Source organism: Schistocerca gregaria, chromosome 1 (assembly GCF_023897955.1).
Source record: "Schistocerca gregaria isolate iqSchGreg1 chromosome 1, iqSchGreg1.2, whole genome shotgun sequence".
NCBI lineage: Eukaryota > Metazoa > Arthropoda > Insecta > Orthoptera > Acrididae > Schistocerca > Schistocerca gregaria.
In genome coordinates, this window is record NC_064920.1 from 571,184,073 (window position 1) to 571,202,475 (window position 18,403).

Here is an 18,403-nt window from a genome sequence, read left to right on the forward strand (position 1 = left end):
AGGGGCAGCAGCCTTTTCAGTAATTGCAGGGGCAACAGTCTGGATGCTTGACTGATCTGGCTTTGTAACATTAACCAAAATGGCCTTGTTGTTCTGGTACTGCGAACGGCTGAAAGCAAGGGGAAACTATGACCGTAATTTTTCCCGAGGGCATGCAGCTTTACTGTATCGTTAAATAATGACGGCGTCCTCTTGGGTAAAATATTCCGGAGGTAAAATAGTCCTCCATTCGGATCTCCGGGCGGGGACTTCTCAAGAGGACATTGTTATCAGGAGAAAGAAAACTGGCGTTCTACGGATCAGACCGTGGAATGTCAGATCCCTTAATTGGGCAGGTAGATTATAAAATTTAAAAAGGGAAATGGATAGGTTAAAGTTAGATATAGTGGGAATTAGTGAAGTCCGGGGCAGGAAGAACAAGACTTTTGGTCAGGTGAATACAGGGTTATAAATACAAAATCAAACAAGGGTACTGCAGGAGTAGGAATAAAAAAATAGGAGTGCGGGTAAGCTACTACAAACATCATAGTGAACGCATTATTGTGGCCAAGATAGACAGGAAGCACATGCCTACTACAGTAGTGTAAGTTTATATGCCAAGTAGCTTTGCAGATGACAAAGAAATTGATGAAATGTTTGATGAGATAAAAGAAATTATTCAGGTAGTGAAGGGAGACGAAAATTTAATAGTAATGGGTGACTGGAATTCAAGAGTAGGAAAGGGGAGAGAAGGAAACATAGTAGGTGAATATGGATTGGGGCTAAGAAATGAAAGAGGAAGCCGTCTGGTAGAATTTTGCGCAGAGCATAACTTAATCATAGCTAACACTTGGTTTAAGAACCATGAAAGAAGGTTGTATACGTGGAAGAACCCTGGAGACACTGAAAGGTATCAGATAGATTATGTAAGACAGAGGTTTATGAACCAGGTTTTAAATTGTAAGACATTTCCAGGGGCAGATGTGGACTCTGACCACAATCTATTGGGTATGAACTGTGGATTAAAACTGAAGAAACTGCAAAAAGGTGGGAATTTAAGGAGATGGAGTCTGGATAAACTTAAAGAACCAGAGGTTGTACAGAGTTTCAGGGAGAGCGTAAGGGAACAATTGACAGGAATGGGGGAAAGAAATACAGTAGAAGAAGAATAAGTAGCTTTGAGGGATGAAATAGTGAAGGCAGCAGAAGATCAAACAGGTAAAAAGACGAGGTCTAGTAGAAAACCTTGGATAAGAGAAGAAATATTGAATGTAGTTGATGAAAGGAGAAAATATAAAAATGCAGTAAATGAAACTGGCAAAAAGGAATACAAACATCTGAAAAATGAGATTGACAGGAAGTGCAAAATGGTTAAGCAAGGATGGCTAGAGGACAAATGTAAGGATGTGGAGACTTATCTCACTAGGGGTAAGATAGATACTGCCTACAGGAAAATTAAAGAGACCTTTGGAGAAAAGAGAACCACTTGTATGAATATTAAGAGCTCAGATGGAAACCCAGTTCTAAGCAAAGAAGGGAAAGCCGAAAGGTGGAAGGAGTATATAGAGAGTCTATACAAGGGTGATGTACTTGAGGACAATATTATGGAAATGGAAGAGGATGTATATGAAGATGAAATGGGAGATATGATACTGCATGAAGAGTATGACAGAGCACTGAAAGACCTGGGTCGAAACAAGGCCCCCGGAGTAGACAACATTCCATTGGAACTACTGACGGCCTTGGGAGAGCCAGTCCTGACAAAGCTGTACCAACTGGTGAGCAAGATGTATGAGACAGGCGAAATACCCTCAGACTCCAAGAAGAATATAGTAATTCCAATCCCAAAGAAAGCAGGTGTTGACAGATGTGAAAATTACTGAACTATCAGTTTAATAAGCCATAGCTGCAAAATACTGACGCGAATTATTTACAGACAAATGGAAAAACTGGTAGAAGCTGACGTTGGGGAAGATCAGTTTGGATTCCGTAGAAATGTTTGAACATGTGAGGCAATACTGACCCTACGACTTATGTTAGAAGAAAGATTGAGAAAAGGCAAACCTACGTTTCTAGCATTTGTAGACTTAGAGAAAGCTTTTGACAATGTTGATTGGAATACTCTCTTTCAAATTCTGAAGGTGGCAGGGGTAAAATACAGGGAGCAAAAGGCTATTTACAATTTGTACAGTAATAAGATGGCAGTTATAAGAAGCGAGGGGTATGGAAGGGAAGCAGTGGTTGGGAAGGGAGTGAGACAGGGTTGTAGCCTATCCCCGATGTTATTCAATCTGTATATTGAGCAAGCAATAAAGAAAACAAAAGAAAAATTCGGAGTAGGTATTAAAATCCATGGAGAAGAAATAAAAACTTTGAGGTTTGCCGATGACATTGTAATTCTGTCAGAGACAGCAAAGGACTTGGAAGAGCAGTTGAATGGAATGGACAGTGTCTTGAAAGGAGGGTATAAGATGAACATCAACAAAAGCAAAACGAGGATAATGGAACGTAGTCAAATTAAGTCGGGTGATGGTGCGGGAATTAGATTAGGAAATGAGACACTTGAAGTAGTAAATGAGTTTTGCCATTTGGGGAGCAAGTTAATCAATGATGGTCGAAGTAGAGAGGATATAAGTGTAGGCTGGCAATGGCAAGGAAAGCGTTTCTGAAGAAGAAAAATTTGTTAACATCAAGTATAGATTTAAATGTCAGGAACTCGTTTCTGAAAGTATTTGTATGGGGTGTAGCCATGTATGGAAGTGAAACATGGGCGATAAATAGTTTGGCCAAGAAGAGAATAGAAGCTTTCGATATTTGGTGATACAGAAGAATGCTGAAGATTAGATGAGTAGATCACATAACTAATGAGGAGGTATTGAATAGAATTGGGGAGGAGCTTGTGGCACAACTTGACTAGAAGAAGGGATCGGTTGGTAGGACATGTTCTGAGACATCGAGGGATCACCAATTTAGCAGAATGGATGGTAAAAATCGTAGAGGTAGACCAAGCAGATTCAGAAGGATTAATTTTAGCTATACATACTTTATTTTTTGGTAAAACTTAATAATATTCTGTCTTTTGCAAAATGTATATATATATATTTCCTTTTTATGTAATACAACGTAAGACCACTGTGCCACCTAGCTTTTGTTCATTTTCTCCCCTGCCCTCCCTATCCTGTACCTTAGATTTCTTTCTATTTTTATTGTAACTCTCCTGTTTTTGATATATTGTACCAATGTATTTTTGTGGTTTTTGCTCTATAATGTCCTACCTGGTAAGCTTTATTTTTAAGAAATTTTGCTTGTCAAATGTGTTCGGTGCTTCCTTGTGCTTCTATTCACACCACTTGGTGGCCATGTTTGCACAAGTCATATTTCTCACTCAGTTGTGCTCTGATGATGCTACTTTGATACTACATTGTGTGTATGAAGCTTTGTACCTCCTTTGGTACGTTCATTGTAGCTTATGTCCTTCTAAACTTTTGTCAATTTTATTTAGTAATTACTTAAATAAAAATCTGCATTCTCATAACTTTTGTAATATTTCTGCAGATATTCTGAAGATGGGATTATTCAAAACATGTCTACATTTGCTGAGTTACTAAACATCACGTGACTTAAATTTCTCCTTCAGTGACCATGATAGCAGTGTATAAGAAATCTTTATATCTATAAAACGATTACATGCTCTTACTTTACTATACGTCACACCTTAAATTCATCAGCATCTGTTATTATATGAACATGGCAACTATATTCTTGTTTACAGGCTGGTCGGGGTGGCCGTGAGGTTCTAGGCGCTACAGTCTGGAACCAAGCGACCGCTACGCTCGCAGGTTCGAATCCTGCCTTGGGCATGGATGTGTGTGGTGTCTTCAGGTTAGTTAGGTTTAATTAGTTCTAAGTTCTAGGTGACTGATGACCTCAGAACTTAAGTTGCATAGTGCTCAGAGCCATTTGAACCTGTTTATGGTGATGGTTTCTGTGTGGTTTACAATGACTGTCACCATGATCTGCTTACCAAATAAACTCAGTGTCTATGTGAACATGCATGCTATTTTGCCAGCACTGGAACTGATTAAAATTATTTGAGTTATGAAATTCATGTGTTCTGGCTACACTGAAAGCCATCCAATGCATGTGCCCAGCAGAGAAACCGGTTCACTCAATCCATGAAAACTTTGCCTAAATCTATGAAAACTGGTCTTATTTTGTTGATTAATAGTACCCATTGAATTGGATGGCAACGAACTGTTGATGAACTAACTAAAGAGGCTTGTATAATGCTTGCAGCACACAATGTAATGTTCATGTAGTCTCAAAGCAGGGCAAATTGCAATTTGTACCTTCCCAAACATGGTGTAGCTCCTGTCAACCATTGTGTGGGAATATAGTCCTAACTTTCTCCTCAAATGTATCCTCCTCTAAAATACATGATTTTCGCCTCATGTGATAGGACCTATCGATGTGAATAGACTGGGATAAGCAGATGCCAAATTAAAGAGCTCACCCAGTTTACTAGCGGGATGGCAAGTCATAAATTGGATGGGAAATTACCTTCTGTTTTCAGCAATTATAACTTAATGCAAAAAACTCAACATTCTTGTCCTTTTTCCCCATCTGTTACAAAATGTGCTAAATGTCTTGTAATTTGTAGCACTTTGTTAATTTTTAATCATATTTTTGCATCTCTATTCTTTTCAAGAACTTTTACTATAGTATTACAAGCATTTTTTATTTGTACCATATGATTTGCTTGCTGTGGAACTTTACAATTTAGTGACTTGTTGATAATGATCTAGTCTCATTTGCCTTTGATAGCAACAATAACAGGACATGTGGAGACTGTTATTCAGATGGCTCTCCAGCTTTTAAATATTTTAGCTTTCAAATACTTTAACAATTGTTTGTAGTAATATTTGCTATACATGTAATTTATTAGTTGATTTACAGTCATCTCTGACTATCTTGTGCTGTTATTGCTTCAAACAGTGTGTTGTCCATTAGTTTGTGTTTACATCTTGCATTGAAGTTTCCTTGCTACATGCTTAACATTTCATGACAAACAGTTAGCTTTTGGGTTGGGTCCAAAGGCTAAGTGCTAATAAAGTTGTTTGTGCATTCTAGTAAGTTATTAATTTAGTAGTTTTCAGTATTTCTTGCCGCTTCTTGTGAAATAACTAGAGAATATTTTTAGAAAAGTTTGCTCAATGTGTGGTATTCAAATTTGCTGATTGTACCAATGACCATTTGAAATGTATGTTCTAGTCAAGGACATGTGAAGTATTTGTGGTAATAATGTTAGTGGTGTATTATTGGTATTACGTAGTAGTTACTTTGTTTATATATAGAGTAGAGTTTGAAATTACTGGAGTTAGCTCATAAAATGTTCTGTAGTAGCATAACTTAGGTAATGTAGATGTATAGTCTTTTTTTAATACAATTATAAAATTTTTACCATGAGTGAAAAGTGTGGGCTTTGTCATTGATAGGTGAGTACTGGGTTACTGTGAAAGATTTATGTGAAGTGTTTTCATTTGGCAGAATGCAGGTGGGGGGGCAGTGAGATACTCTCCTGGCACATAAGATCTATGCCCTTCAGGTACATTTACAAAATGCAATGGAGGAACTAGACAGGATGAGGAGAGAGAAGGGCCCTTAAGAATGTGAAGTGGCAGTTGCTATGAAGGCAGGAGAAGGATACATTCAGACAGCTGCACTTTGTGTATGACCAATAGATTTAACCAACTGTCAGAGGTAAGTGGAGAGGACTCTCTCGTATCCGTAACGTGTAGGAAACAAGCAGACGACTTCAACAGTTTAGAAGGCTAAATCAGTTATAAACTGAAACAGAAATGATAAGATCCTCTTGTGAGGTAGTTCTCATGTCATAGGTGTAGCCCAACAGTTGCAGAGACTGTTGGGGAGTGAGTATCAGATCACCCGCATTTGTGAAGTATAGTGCAAAGTTGCCTCTGTCGAGTGATAATGTAAGGGAGTTATGTAAGAATTTTACAAAAGAAGATCAGATGGTAATTTGTTACAGTTCAGAATATTCTTGACAGGGGCAGAAGCATAACATAGTTGGTGACCTGGAAGGCTGGAGAAGACTGTTACTCAAAGTGCTGTCACAAATGTGCTCTTTATGCAGCTGTTTCCGTGACTAAATTATCTTCATCTTAAGACAGCTGTTAGGTGTATTAACATGGGGCTCGAGAAAGCACTGATGACAGAGAGTATGGCTCACACTGCAGTGGTCCCAGTTGGTTTACTCATGGACCAAGTTTCACTAGGAATGGTCTGCACCTCAATAAGTAGGGCAAAGGTGGGGTTGGCAAAGCTTATAGGTTACAATGTATAGGGGGTTGGGAAGATTCCTGTAGTGATTGGTGTTAAAGTTGCACCTCTTTTAGACTGAGGAATTTGCACACACACACACACACACACACACACACACACACACACACACACACACACACACACACAAAATATAATTACAACCTACTATGGCTATACGGTCCAGACAGTAACAGATGTTGCAAAATAAAAAATTAACAATATGGAAAATCCAAATTTTGTTATATACATTTCAAACATACCCTTATGCTATTTTTCTACATAATTGCCATTCAATTGAGGCAGTGATCATACCACAGCATATTTTTTAATACCATCTCTGTCGAAATCTGCTGTCTGCAACTGCAACTATGCCATGTCTTCATTGCTGGGAAGAGGTGGTAGTCTCTCAGTGCCATATCTGGTCCATATGGTGGACAATCACATGCCTCCCATGCAAAATCCTGTAGGAGCTCGCAGGTACAACTGAGGTGTATGGATGTACATTGAGGTACAAAAACAGAGCTTTTGCACTAAGTTATCTCTGAGACTTGTTCTGTATCACCTGCTTTAACTTTCTCAGTGCCACAATCATTTCATGATGATTTTCATGAATTTTATCATTGATTTTCATCACCAGTTCGTCAGTCACAAGGCTAGGCTTACCACTGTGGTACTCATCCTGAACACTGGTATGGCTATTTTTAAAGCATAGGCATCTTATGAATTGAATGAAAAGTGATTTGGTTGGTTTCTACATGAAGACTGAGCTGTGGCTGCTTGTAGCTATTACAATAGAAGACTGTGTATGACTTTGGCCTAATACTGAGTTGTTTTCAGTTGTTACCAATGTTAGTTTTCAGCATTATGTTTCAAAGAGTATCTTCACTGAACATATCAGTAAATTCAAATCATTTTAAATCCAAATGCATAGAACATTTCTATTACTACTGATCCTTGCAGTATACTAAAGCACTGTGCTGCATATGTGTGCCCAGTAATTAACCACATTTGTAATATTTCATTTCATATTGGCCAGTTCCCTTAGTGATAAAAGTACTTATTAGTGAAACTTCTTTATAAAAAAACAGAAAGGGATACATTATACAGTTTTAGATCTATTTTTATGTCATTTGTGTTTTCTAAAGGTACTGAAAAGGCTATATACATCAGGGCAGTTACTCATTTCAGTTCACATAATTCGCTGTATAAATGTACAGTTTTGTTTTAGAACTGGTTTAACTACTGAAAATGCTATATTCTCTTTCCTATCTAAGGCACTGGACAGATTAAACAAACATTGCAAATGCTAGGCTTCTTCTTTGATTTAAGCAAGGTGTTTGCGTTGATAAAAATATTACTGCAGATTTGGACCATTATGGAATAAGAGTAGCAGCTCACAATTGGTTCATCTCATATCTTAAGAACAGATAGAAAAATGTCTGTAAAGCGAAAGGCTGTGACATGGGGTTTGATTGGGGGAGGGGGGGGGGGGGAGTTGTCCCTCAGGGCTCAGTGCTGGGACCATTACTGTCTCCTGTATGCGTAGATAAATTTTATATCTTTCAATGTCACAGATGATTCTGCAATATTTCTGTTTGCTAATGACACCAGCTTGGTGGTGAAGGATGCTGGTTTCAACATAGGCAGTGTATCAAATAGCGCAGTGTGACATAAGTTCATGGCTTGCAGAAAATAAATTGACACTAAATCACAATAAGACTCAGTTTTACAGTTTCTAACACACAATTCAACTGAAACTGATATTTGTATTACATAGGATGGGGATGTAATTAATGAATCTGAACAATCCAGATTCTTAGGTTTTCAGATATGTGGTAAGCTGTCATGGGAACCCCATGTTCAGGATCTTGTTCAAAAACTGAATGCAGCCATACTTACCATTAGAACAGTATCTGCAGTAATTAATAATCCACCATGAAAATTGGTCTCCTTTGCTTATTTTCATTCACTTGTGAAATATGGTAACCATATTCCAGGCCAATTAGTGGTGTAAGTTCTAGTCGACCCCTGTTCAGGGGTCTGGGAATTCTGACACTGACCTTTCATTAGATATTTTCTTTGATGTTGTTAACAACAGGAGCTTATTCTCAAGAATTAGCAGCATTCACTCAGCTAATACTACACAGAAATCCAACCTGAATTTGGATTGCACTTCCTCAACTCTTATGCAGAAAGGCGTGCAGTATTCTGCTATGTCCACTTTCAATAAGAAATAAAAAATCATAGCAAGTCATCCATGCATTTTCAAGTCTAAAGTGAACTGCCTTATGGCTCACCCCTTCTATTCTGTTGGGGACTTCCTGGAAAAAGTTAAGCAAATTCCTCTATTACATTGTTGATTAGCTAGTATATATTTAGCACCTTGTTGTTGGTATAAGATTCTTAAAAAATTTATTTTATGCATTTTGATTTTTTCTGATGTTAATATTGCACTTTGCTTCTTCAAATGGCTACCATCATAGGTTTAAGTTATTAATCTGATGATGTGAATCTGCCACAAAGTGTAAAAAAATCCATTTGAAGAAATAAAGTGTTACCTAGACAGACAATTTTGAGTATAAGTGCCATCATGGGAGCAGACCTGTGGAAAGATTTTGTCTTCCTTGATAATTTAGTGTTTGAAACAAATTTTTATGACACCACTGAGTTTTCACAGTGTAAGACATACAATGGTAAAAGAAAAGTCAAAAGCATGAAAAAAACATACCAACTGAATTATAAATAGAAAAAGATCTCCATTATTTTTCTTCTAAATTACAGAAAAAGTGCTCACATTTACTGACTTATCCTTAGATGTTGTTAAATAGTCATTATTTTTCGACTGAGATCTATTTAAAATGCCAGTCATTAACAAAGGAGTGCACAATTGATGTGAAATGTGTCACTATAAATCACTGCAAGCAAAAAATTCATTGTACAGACATACAAAACTTTATATTAAAGACATTTAAAAAAGTAAAGGGAGAAAACCATTTATCGAAAAGATCATTATAATTTAATGGTAATAACCTTAGGAAAGGCACAAGCTGATAAATAATTACAGCAGAAACTGTTTCATGTTAGCACGAACAGACAAGTCTAACCACTATGAGATCACAAGGACTGCTGCTGGCACAGACACTTTGTTTTTTTTCTTTTTACTATGACTTAATGCCAGTGTAAAAACATCACCAGTACTTCACTGAAAGCTTGGCAATGTGTGTGACATATCACTTCTACAATATCATTTGCAACAACTATCCACTGGAAATAAGTTTTCAGTAGTGATAACATTTGAGATCTGGACAAGCCTTGTTACTTTTATCAGATCCTATATCACAAAGTGTTTCATTAGTTGTGAGTGATGCTCAAATGTTAAAACTGCAGGTACTAGTATTTTCAACTCGCCCCTCTTCAGTCTGAACTCTTCAGTAAGCAGTTTCTCTGAAATCTTGCTTTGAAGATTGGTGTTCATGAGAGCTTCACTTGATTCTGCAAAGATGAATGTGAGTTATTATTATAAAAGGCAGAAACAAACAATTTTGCAGGCATGAATAATTCTAATAGAATATTATCTTACTTGGTGGCCTTGTGTTTTTCATCCTGAACAAACCAGTCTTGGTTTTCCATCAGTTCACTCTTCCAATATTCTGGAAAAGAGGAAAAGTGATTTTTTAAAATAAAGGCTAAATATGAGTGTTGGAACTGTTGTAGTTACGAAAAAATTTAAAAATTTCACAACTTGTGTAGGCTAACATTGGTGTGCGACGGTTCTCAGTTTGTAGGAAGGTAAAGAGCATGCCATCTCCAATGTGACAATGTCATTTACTACAGCACTTTGGTGTTCAAACAAATCTTCAAGCTGATGTTCACTCTAATATAAGCTATGACGAATAATTAATAAAATTTTGACAAGGACTACAGGTGTCTATAAAACAACAAATTTTCAGCTGAGAGAGAATCTTAAAGTCTTAAATCAGACAACCCTGCAGGCAGAATAATTAGCCTCTTACAGCATTTTATGATATTGCTGCATTTGGTTTCAGTTATATTTGAGTTATGAACATTCATTGATTCATTTGTGCAGAATGTAGAAGTTATTTTCCAAAACAATTTATACAAGCATCAGACACCATCCAATGAGATATTTGTGGACAATGCTTTGTAAAACATTAATGTTGACTTTACTCACTAAACTCAGCTAATTATTATTGTTATGTAGCCCACTAGTTATTAGAGGATCCCTCACTAAAGCAAACTAAGAAGGGTGAAATGTAAAAACTGAAAACATGATTTCAATTATGAAGTACCACTTTTACTTTTTATTGCCACTAGAAGTATTATTCCACCTCATGGCTTTTACCCTGTAGCAGTATTAGAAATGGAGATTTTGCTGGCACAGAGCATTTACAGTGCCTGTTTACAGTTTCTTCAGTGTATTCAAACAAATATTAAGCTAGCAGTAGCATATATATATAACTTCTATATACATAACTTATTCTGAGATGGCACTATATGTCACCCAAAGTAGCAGTTTTTCAGCTGATTCTGTTACATTCATTTGTTGTCCAGGTAATCACAAGTAGAATATTGTATTTTAACAATAAAGTTTTGTTGATACGGCATACAGAATTATTTTCTACCAAAAATGACACATTTGGAATTTGGGATGGTGAAATATGTTAGATGTACAAAGATAGGCTGTTGCTTGATGAGGACTGTGCAGATGAATACCAAATCCTCATTGTGTGTGCTTATGCACCATCTGGCAACTGGCAGCAAATCATCATTCCTCATGTTTCTTTGTTGTTCTCATATATATTCAGTACAGGCCTGCTCTTGAGAGCAGTACAAATTTAATAAAGTAAAATTTATACCTTTCAGTTCCTGCAAGGACCCATCAGTACCTCCATATTCATAAGGCAGGATAGTAGGGCTCACCTCTTCATACAGTGCATCCAAAGAGCCATAGTGGACATGGACCTGCAACATAATGAAAAAATAACTTCATTATTTTTATTGCATTTCTTGTACAACATTTCACTTTGCAAGCTCTTTTTCTCTGATGTCCATAACAAGGAAATAAGATGACAAAAATTATTCTATGATAAATGTTAGTATGTCTATGTACACCTGGATTAGAGCAACAAAGTGATTGAGAGCTAGTTGTCTGCAAAATAGCTACCATAACAGACAACCAACCAGAAAATAACCTTTGTCACACCACCTATTTTGTTCACTGCAATAATACCTCTCAAGGACAATTATGACCATTGATATAATTGTTTTGATTAGTTTTTGCTATTTTTTAAAAATTATATACAAAATGATCTCTGCAGCTAACAGTGAAAGTGAGTAGCAGAGTGATAAGGCTTGTGCACCTGCAGGGAAAACTAAGTTTTGCATGTTAATGAAAAACATGAAAACTCCTTCAAGGATGAAACAGAAACTGATGTTGAGGGTAGCAAACTAAAAGTAGAGTTGCTAAACTCCAGTTTCAAGTGTTCCCTTACAAAGGAAGTCGCAGAACAGAGAGGACGGCTATAGCTGTATCACTCTGGGTGACAAACAGTAATACAATCTAGCTGCTATTTCCGAAGTATTACTCCCAAGAAGTTAATTGTAGCCGTATATTTTACTATGTAGATTATTGTTTACTAAGTTTTGCTTAAATTTTTTGTCTAAATCTTAATGCACATCTGTGTGAGGCTACTGGTGCCTGAAAGCCCATGTCATGTAACTCCATTTAAATCTTGTGTTAGTACACAATATATACTTTAGATCAGTGCTTCAGTGTTAGCATATTTACTTCTTGCAGCAGCTTTTATGTAAGCATATAAATCCATTATCAGTAGAGAAATTTGTTTCTGTTTTAAGAACTAGTGGATCTTATGCCATAGTAAGAATTTAAGTGTTTCTTTATTCTCCTTGTTTATATTTTGCATATGTTTCAACCTCAGTAGTGACACAGTTGAGCAATTTTCCCTTTTTAGGGGGTCTGTTGGTGCTTCCACAGTTACTCCTCACTGCTTTGTCTGTATTTTTAAGAGCTTAATCAGATTTTTTTATGTAGTACAGTTTGAGTATAGACTTTTCTTATTGGGAGCAGACACAAGTCTGTCCATACTGGAGGCTGTGTTGGGCACAGTCGACAGGTTTCCGGCTACTTTTAAGAATTTTTAACATCATGCAGCCCCGTCAGCAACTGTGATAATTAAACATATAACTTGTCAGCCTCAGTTGCAAATAGAAACCAGTTTCTATTTGCATCTGAGGCTGACATGTTATATGCTTTCTGGCTACTGCTCGAAGTTGTGGTGGCAGCAAAGTGTCAATGATAAGACTTGTGACACCCTTGGTGCCGCTGGAATTCCCTGGTGACTAGGTTGTTGCTGCATCTTCTGATACACAACATCTGACTAGTTTGTCTTCACTCAAGAGTGAGTGGCAGACAGGGGTCACTGTCAATTGGCGCAAGGTGAAAGAGGAAATGGGCTGCACAGGGGTTCAAGATGTCTTGGCAACAGGTTTGAGATGGTATGCCGTGTTGACAATATTTCTGAGGCAGCACAGGATGCCTCTTCTGCTGGGACGATGACCATTTTTCCTGCTCAGTTCAGACAAGAGCAGAGGGCGAGTATGCTAGACATTGGGAGCTCCAATGTTTGGCAGGTAATGGAGCCCCTGAAGGGAATAGCATGCAGGGTGAGAAAGAATGCCAATGTGCCTTTAGTATGTTTACCGAGCTGCGTGGGAGAGGGAAAGGGGGGGGGGGCCTTGTCCATGACAAGGTAGAGACTCTGCCAATGGTTATTGAGTGCACAGGGTGCAACCAGTTGGAAATAATGACACATGTTGGCACAAATGTTCCCTGTCCTTTGGATTCTGAGGCTGTCCTCAGTTCCTTTCAGCAGATGGCTAGTTTGGTGAAGATAGCTAGTGTAGCATGAGGATTGCAAGCTAAGCTGACTATTTGTAGCATCATACCCAAGGTCAGCTCCGGTTTGGAGCTGAGTGAAAGGTATAAACCAGAGGCTCAAACAACTCTGCAATGGTATAGGATGCAAATTTCTTAACCCTCACTATTTGGTGGAGTATTGTAGGATTCCCCTTAACCCTTATGTGCATACTCTGCTTCCAACGGACCCAGAGGGAGTTTTAACCTTTTTTGCTGTGTGAAAGACTTAAAACTGAGCCCCCACTCATCAGGTATGCTCTCTTTCAATATTCAGTAACACACTGAAGGTACCATTAGGTATCTGTGCCATTAAGTTTTCTTAACTTATATTTTCTTCTTTCTACCACACATGTACGTAACCTGTGTCTGATAGACCCTATGGTTTATGTTGCAGTGTCATTAAAGTAGACTGTGTTGCAATCAATAAAATTTTACAGGAATTAAGAGAAAACACTATTTGCACACATACACATTGTTGTGATTCTGGATAATATATTGCTATAACTTGCTAATCTGTTGAACAGTCAGACTGCATACTACTGTGTTGTGTAAGAGAGTGAAATAGACTGAAGGTAGTTATGAATATGTGAAGCAGTACAGAAATATTATAGCAGTTTGCTATATAGTAGCATTGTGTTTGACAGTCAATAATCATCCAGAACAAAGGTGAAGGTCATTTGTAACATGAAAAGTGGTTATATTCCTACAGTCCATAGAAGGAGAGAGTACTAAGGTTATTGGTTTATATTATTTTTTTCAGATAGAATGTTAGAATCTACATCTAAAAAAAGGCCTAGCTGATGAGGGAAAGTTGAACAAAGCAAAATTGAGCATAAGGAGAGCAATGGCAGAATGTTCAGTGACTCTGAAAGTAAAATTTTGTCAAATGATCTGACCAAACACCTTAAAAGGTTTTGTTCTTATGTAAAATCAGTAATCAGTGCTAAATCCTCGTTTGATTCACTCAAGTGACCATACTGGCACTGAAACAGAAGATAACAGAGCCCAAAATACTGAATTTGGCCTTCCAAAACTGTTTCACCTTGGAATACCATAACATGGACCCTCCTTTCAATCATCATATGAACATCGAAGAGGCAGATATTGAGGTAACTGACTGCACAACAGAAAAGCAGCTACAATCACTTAATAGTGCAAAGGCATCAGGACCAGATGAGATATCTATACCATCCTACAAATATTATGTGAAAGAGCTTGCTCCCCTTCTGTCAGCAGTTTATAGTAGATCACTGATGAAATGGAACAAAGTGCTAGTCATTCCTGTTTACAAGATAGGTCATAGGACAAATGATCATAATTATAGGTCTATATTGCTGACATCAATCTTTCATATAATTATGCAAAGTGTTTTATGCTCAAGATTTATGACATTTTAGGGAACAAAAATCTCCTCCATAAAAATCAACATGGATTCTGTGAACAGAGACCTTGTGAAACTCATCCACCACACTGCAGACAATGGTGGACAGTGTCCTGCAATGCCAAGTATCGGTCCATATCTATGACAGGATTGAAGACTTCCTTGCAGACAGATCTCAACATGTCGTTCTCAACAGAAAAAATGGTTCAAATGGCTCTGAGCGCTATGGGACTTAACTTCTAAGGTCATCAGTACTCTAGAACTTAGAACAACTTAAACCTAACTAACCTAAGGATATCACACACACCAATGCCCGAGGCAGGATTCAAACCTGTGACCGTAGTGCCTAGAACCGCTTGGCCACCTCGGTAGTTCTCTGTTCTCTGTTCTCAACAGAAGGAAAATGTACATGTAATGTCCACAGTGTCAGAAGGTCTTTCGGACTGTATGCAGATGATGCAGTTATTATAGGAAATTAGCAATGGCAGAAGTTTGTATCAATTTGCAGAATGACCTGCAGGGATTGATGATTGTGAATGCTCTGGCAGTTGACCCTGAACATAAATAAATGTAATATATATAGGAAAGGAGAAATCCAATGGTGTACAAGTACACCACTGATGACAAATTGCTAATAACAGTATCTACCATAAAAATCTAGGAGTTAACTACCCGGAGTGATCTTAAGTGATATTACCACAAAAAAGAAATAGTAGGAAAAGCAGATGCCACACAGATTCATAGAAAGAATCCTAAGGAAATGTAACTAATCCATACAAGCTTAGGAGGCATTTGGTCGAACAGTTCTTGAGTATTGTTCATCAGTCTGGGACCCTGATCAGGTATAACGGACAGAAAAGATAGAGAAGATACAACAAAGAGTGGCACATCTCACCACAGCATCATTTAGTTGGTGTGAGAGTATTACAAAGATGCTCAACAAACTACAGTTGCAGACACTAAAAGATATGTGCTGTGCACCATGGAGAGATTTGCTGTTGAAATTTTGAGAGTGTTCTTTGCAGCACAGTCACATAAAACATTACTTCCTCCCACTTACATCTCATGAAATGACCACAACAAGAAAGTTCAAGAAACTGGAGCTAATACTGAGGCTTCCTGGCTATCATTTTTCCAAAGTGCCATTTGGAAGTAAAACAGGGAAGGAGGGATTAATTAGTGACATCAGAAGTACCCTCCACCACATACCATTTGGTGTGGAGTGTTGCTGAAAGCATCATTTGTGGGAAACTCAGCCTGCCCTTTTCTCACACAATATACTGCAAATGGTGGATGAAGGGCAACATGCAGATTTCATATTTTTAGATTTCCAAAAAGCATTTGACACAGTGCACCACTGCAGGCTGTTAATGAAGGTACAAACATATTAAATAGGTTCCCAGATACGTGAGTGACTCGAAGGTTTATTAAGTAGTAGAACACCACAATATGCTGTGCTCAACTGCGAGTGTTTATCAGAGACACGGTTGCTGTCAGGAGTGCCCTAGGGAAGCGTGATAGGACAACTTTATATTCATAAATGATCTGGCTGACAGGGGAGCAGCAATTCTCAGCTGCTTCCTGGTGATGCTATGATGTACAGGAAATTGTCATTGTTGAGTAACTGTAGGGGGATAAAAAATGAGTTAGACTAGATTTCTATTTAGTGTGATGGTTCAAATGGCTCTGAGCACTATGGGACTCAACTGCTGTGGTCATCAGTCCCCTAGAACTTCGAACTACTTAAACCTAACTAACCTAAGGACATCACACACATCCATGCCCAAGGCAGGATTCGAACCTGCAACCGTAGCAGTCGCACGGTTCCGGACTGCACGCCTAGAACTGCGAGACCACCGCGGCCAGCTTAGTATGATGAATGGTAGCTAGTTCTAAATGTAGAAAAATGTAAATTAATGCAGATGAGTAGGGAAAAAATATCCCTAATGTTTGAATACAGCAGCACTAGAGCCCTGCTTGACACAGTCACATCTTTTAAATATGTGGGCATAATGCTGCAAAGTTATATGAAATGGAACAGGCATGTTAGGATTGTGGTAAGGAAGGTGAATGGTTGACTTTGGTTTATGGGGAAGCTTTTGGGAAAGTGTGATCTATCGGTAAAGGAGACTACACATAGGACACTAGTGTGACCTACTCTTGAGTACTGCTATTGTTTGGGATCTGCACAAGGTCAGATTAAATGAAGATATGAAAGCAATTAAGAGGCATGTTGCTAGAGTTGATACTGGTAGGTTTGAATAATACACAAGTATTACGGATATGCTTCAGGAACTTTCATGTGAATCCCTAGAGGGAAGAGGATATTTTCAAGGAACACTGCTGAGAAAATTTAGTGAGCACTTGAAGCTGACTGCAGAATGATTCTAATGCTGCCAACATATATTGTGTGTAAGGAGCACAAAGATAAAGTATGAGACATCAGGGGTGTACATAGGCATATCTACAGTTAGTTTTCCTCTATATCACTCTCTCTCTCTCTCTCTCTCTCTCTCTCTCTCTCTCTCTCTCTCTCTCTCTCTCTCTCTGTGTGTGTGTGTGTGTGTGTGTGTGTGTGTGTGTGTGTGTGTGTGGTACAAGAAAGGAAATAACTAGTAGTGGTACATGGTAACCTCTGTCATGCATCGTATGGTAGCTAGCAGAGTATGAACATAGATGCAGATGTAAAGGTAAAAAGAAAAACCCAAGAGTGAGTTAGTTACAGTTACATGCTCTATAGATAATTTTAACAATTCTTTTATCAAAACGATGTGGAACGATCCAATTTACAGGATATATATACAAAGTCATTGTCAACATTTATGAAGACCTTATTACTCATATAATTCACAAACCCAAACATCCCGGCTGCCCCATTGTAGCTGGTTACCAAGCCCCAACAGAACATATCTCTGCCTACGTAAATCAACACCTTCAACCCATTACATGCGGTCTCCCATCCTTCATCAAAGACACCAACCACTTTCTTGAATGCCTGGAATCCTTACCCAATCTGTTACCCCCGGAAACCATCTTGTAACCACTGACGCCACTTCCCTATACACAAATATCCCGCACGTCCAGGGCCTCGCTGTGATGGAGCACTACCTTTCACGCCGATCACGTGTCACCCTACCTAAAACCTCTTTCCTCATTACCTTAGCCAGCTTCGTCCTAACTCACAACTTCTTCACTTTTGAAGGCCAGACATACCAACAATTAAAGGGAACAGCCATGGGTACCAGTATGGCCCCCTCGTACGCCAACCTATTTATGAGTCGCTTAGAGGAAGCCTTCTCGGTCACCCAGGCCTGACAACCCTATGTTCGGTACAGGTTTATTGATGAAATCTTCATGATTTGGACTCACAGTGAAGAAGAACTCCAGAATTTCCTCTTCAACCTCAACTTCTTTGGTTCCATCAGATTCACGTGGTCCTACTCCAAATCCCATGCCACTTTCCTCGACGTTGACCTCCATCTGTCCAACGGCCAGCTTTATACATCCGTCCACATCAAACCCACCAACAAGCAACAGTACCTCCATTATGACAGCTGCCACTCATTCCATATCAAACAGTCCCTTCCTACACCTTAGGTTGTTGTGGCAAACGAATCTGCTCCAGTCCTGAATCCCTGAACCATTACACCAACAACCTGAAAACAGCTTTTGCATCCCGCAACTACCGTCCAGACCTGGTACAGAAGCAAATAAGCAGAGCCAGTTCCTCATCCCCCCAAACC

At 38.4% G+C, this 18,403-nt stretch overlaps 1 protein-coding gene across 2 annotated transcripts in view; it reads right to left on the bottom strand.

The window, feature by feature from the left end:
* Window positions 1-9,057: 9,057 nt before the first annotated feature.
* The window catches only part of LOC126356364 (retinol-binding protein pinta), a 47,094-nt gene continuing 37,748 nt past the window's right edge, over window positions 9,058-18,403 (bottom strand). For both annotated transcript variants that reach the window (XM_050007355.1, XM_050007363.1), the window contains 3 exons: window positions 11,199-11,304; window positions 9,902-9,971; window positions 9,058-9,813 (listed from right to left, as the gene is read on the bottom strand). In XM_050007355.1, coding sequence (XP_049863312.1) covers window positions 9,804-9,813; window positions 9,902-9,971; window positions 11,199-11,304 — 186 coding nt within the window. In that variant the 3' untranslated portion in view covers window positions 9,058-9,803. The remainder of the gene's footprint in view (window positions 9,814-9,901; window positions 9,972-11,198; window positions 11,305-18,403) is intronic.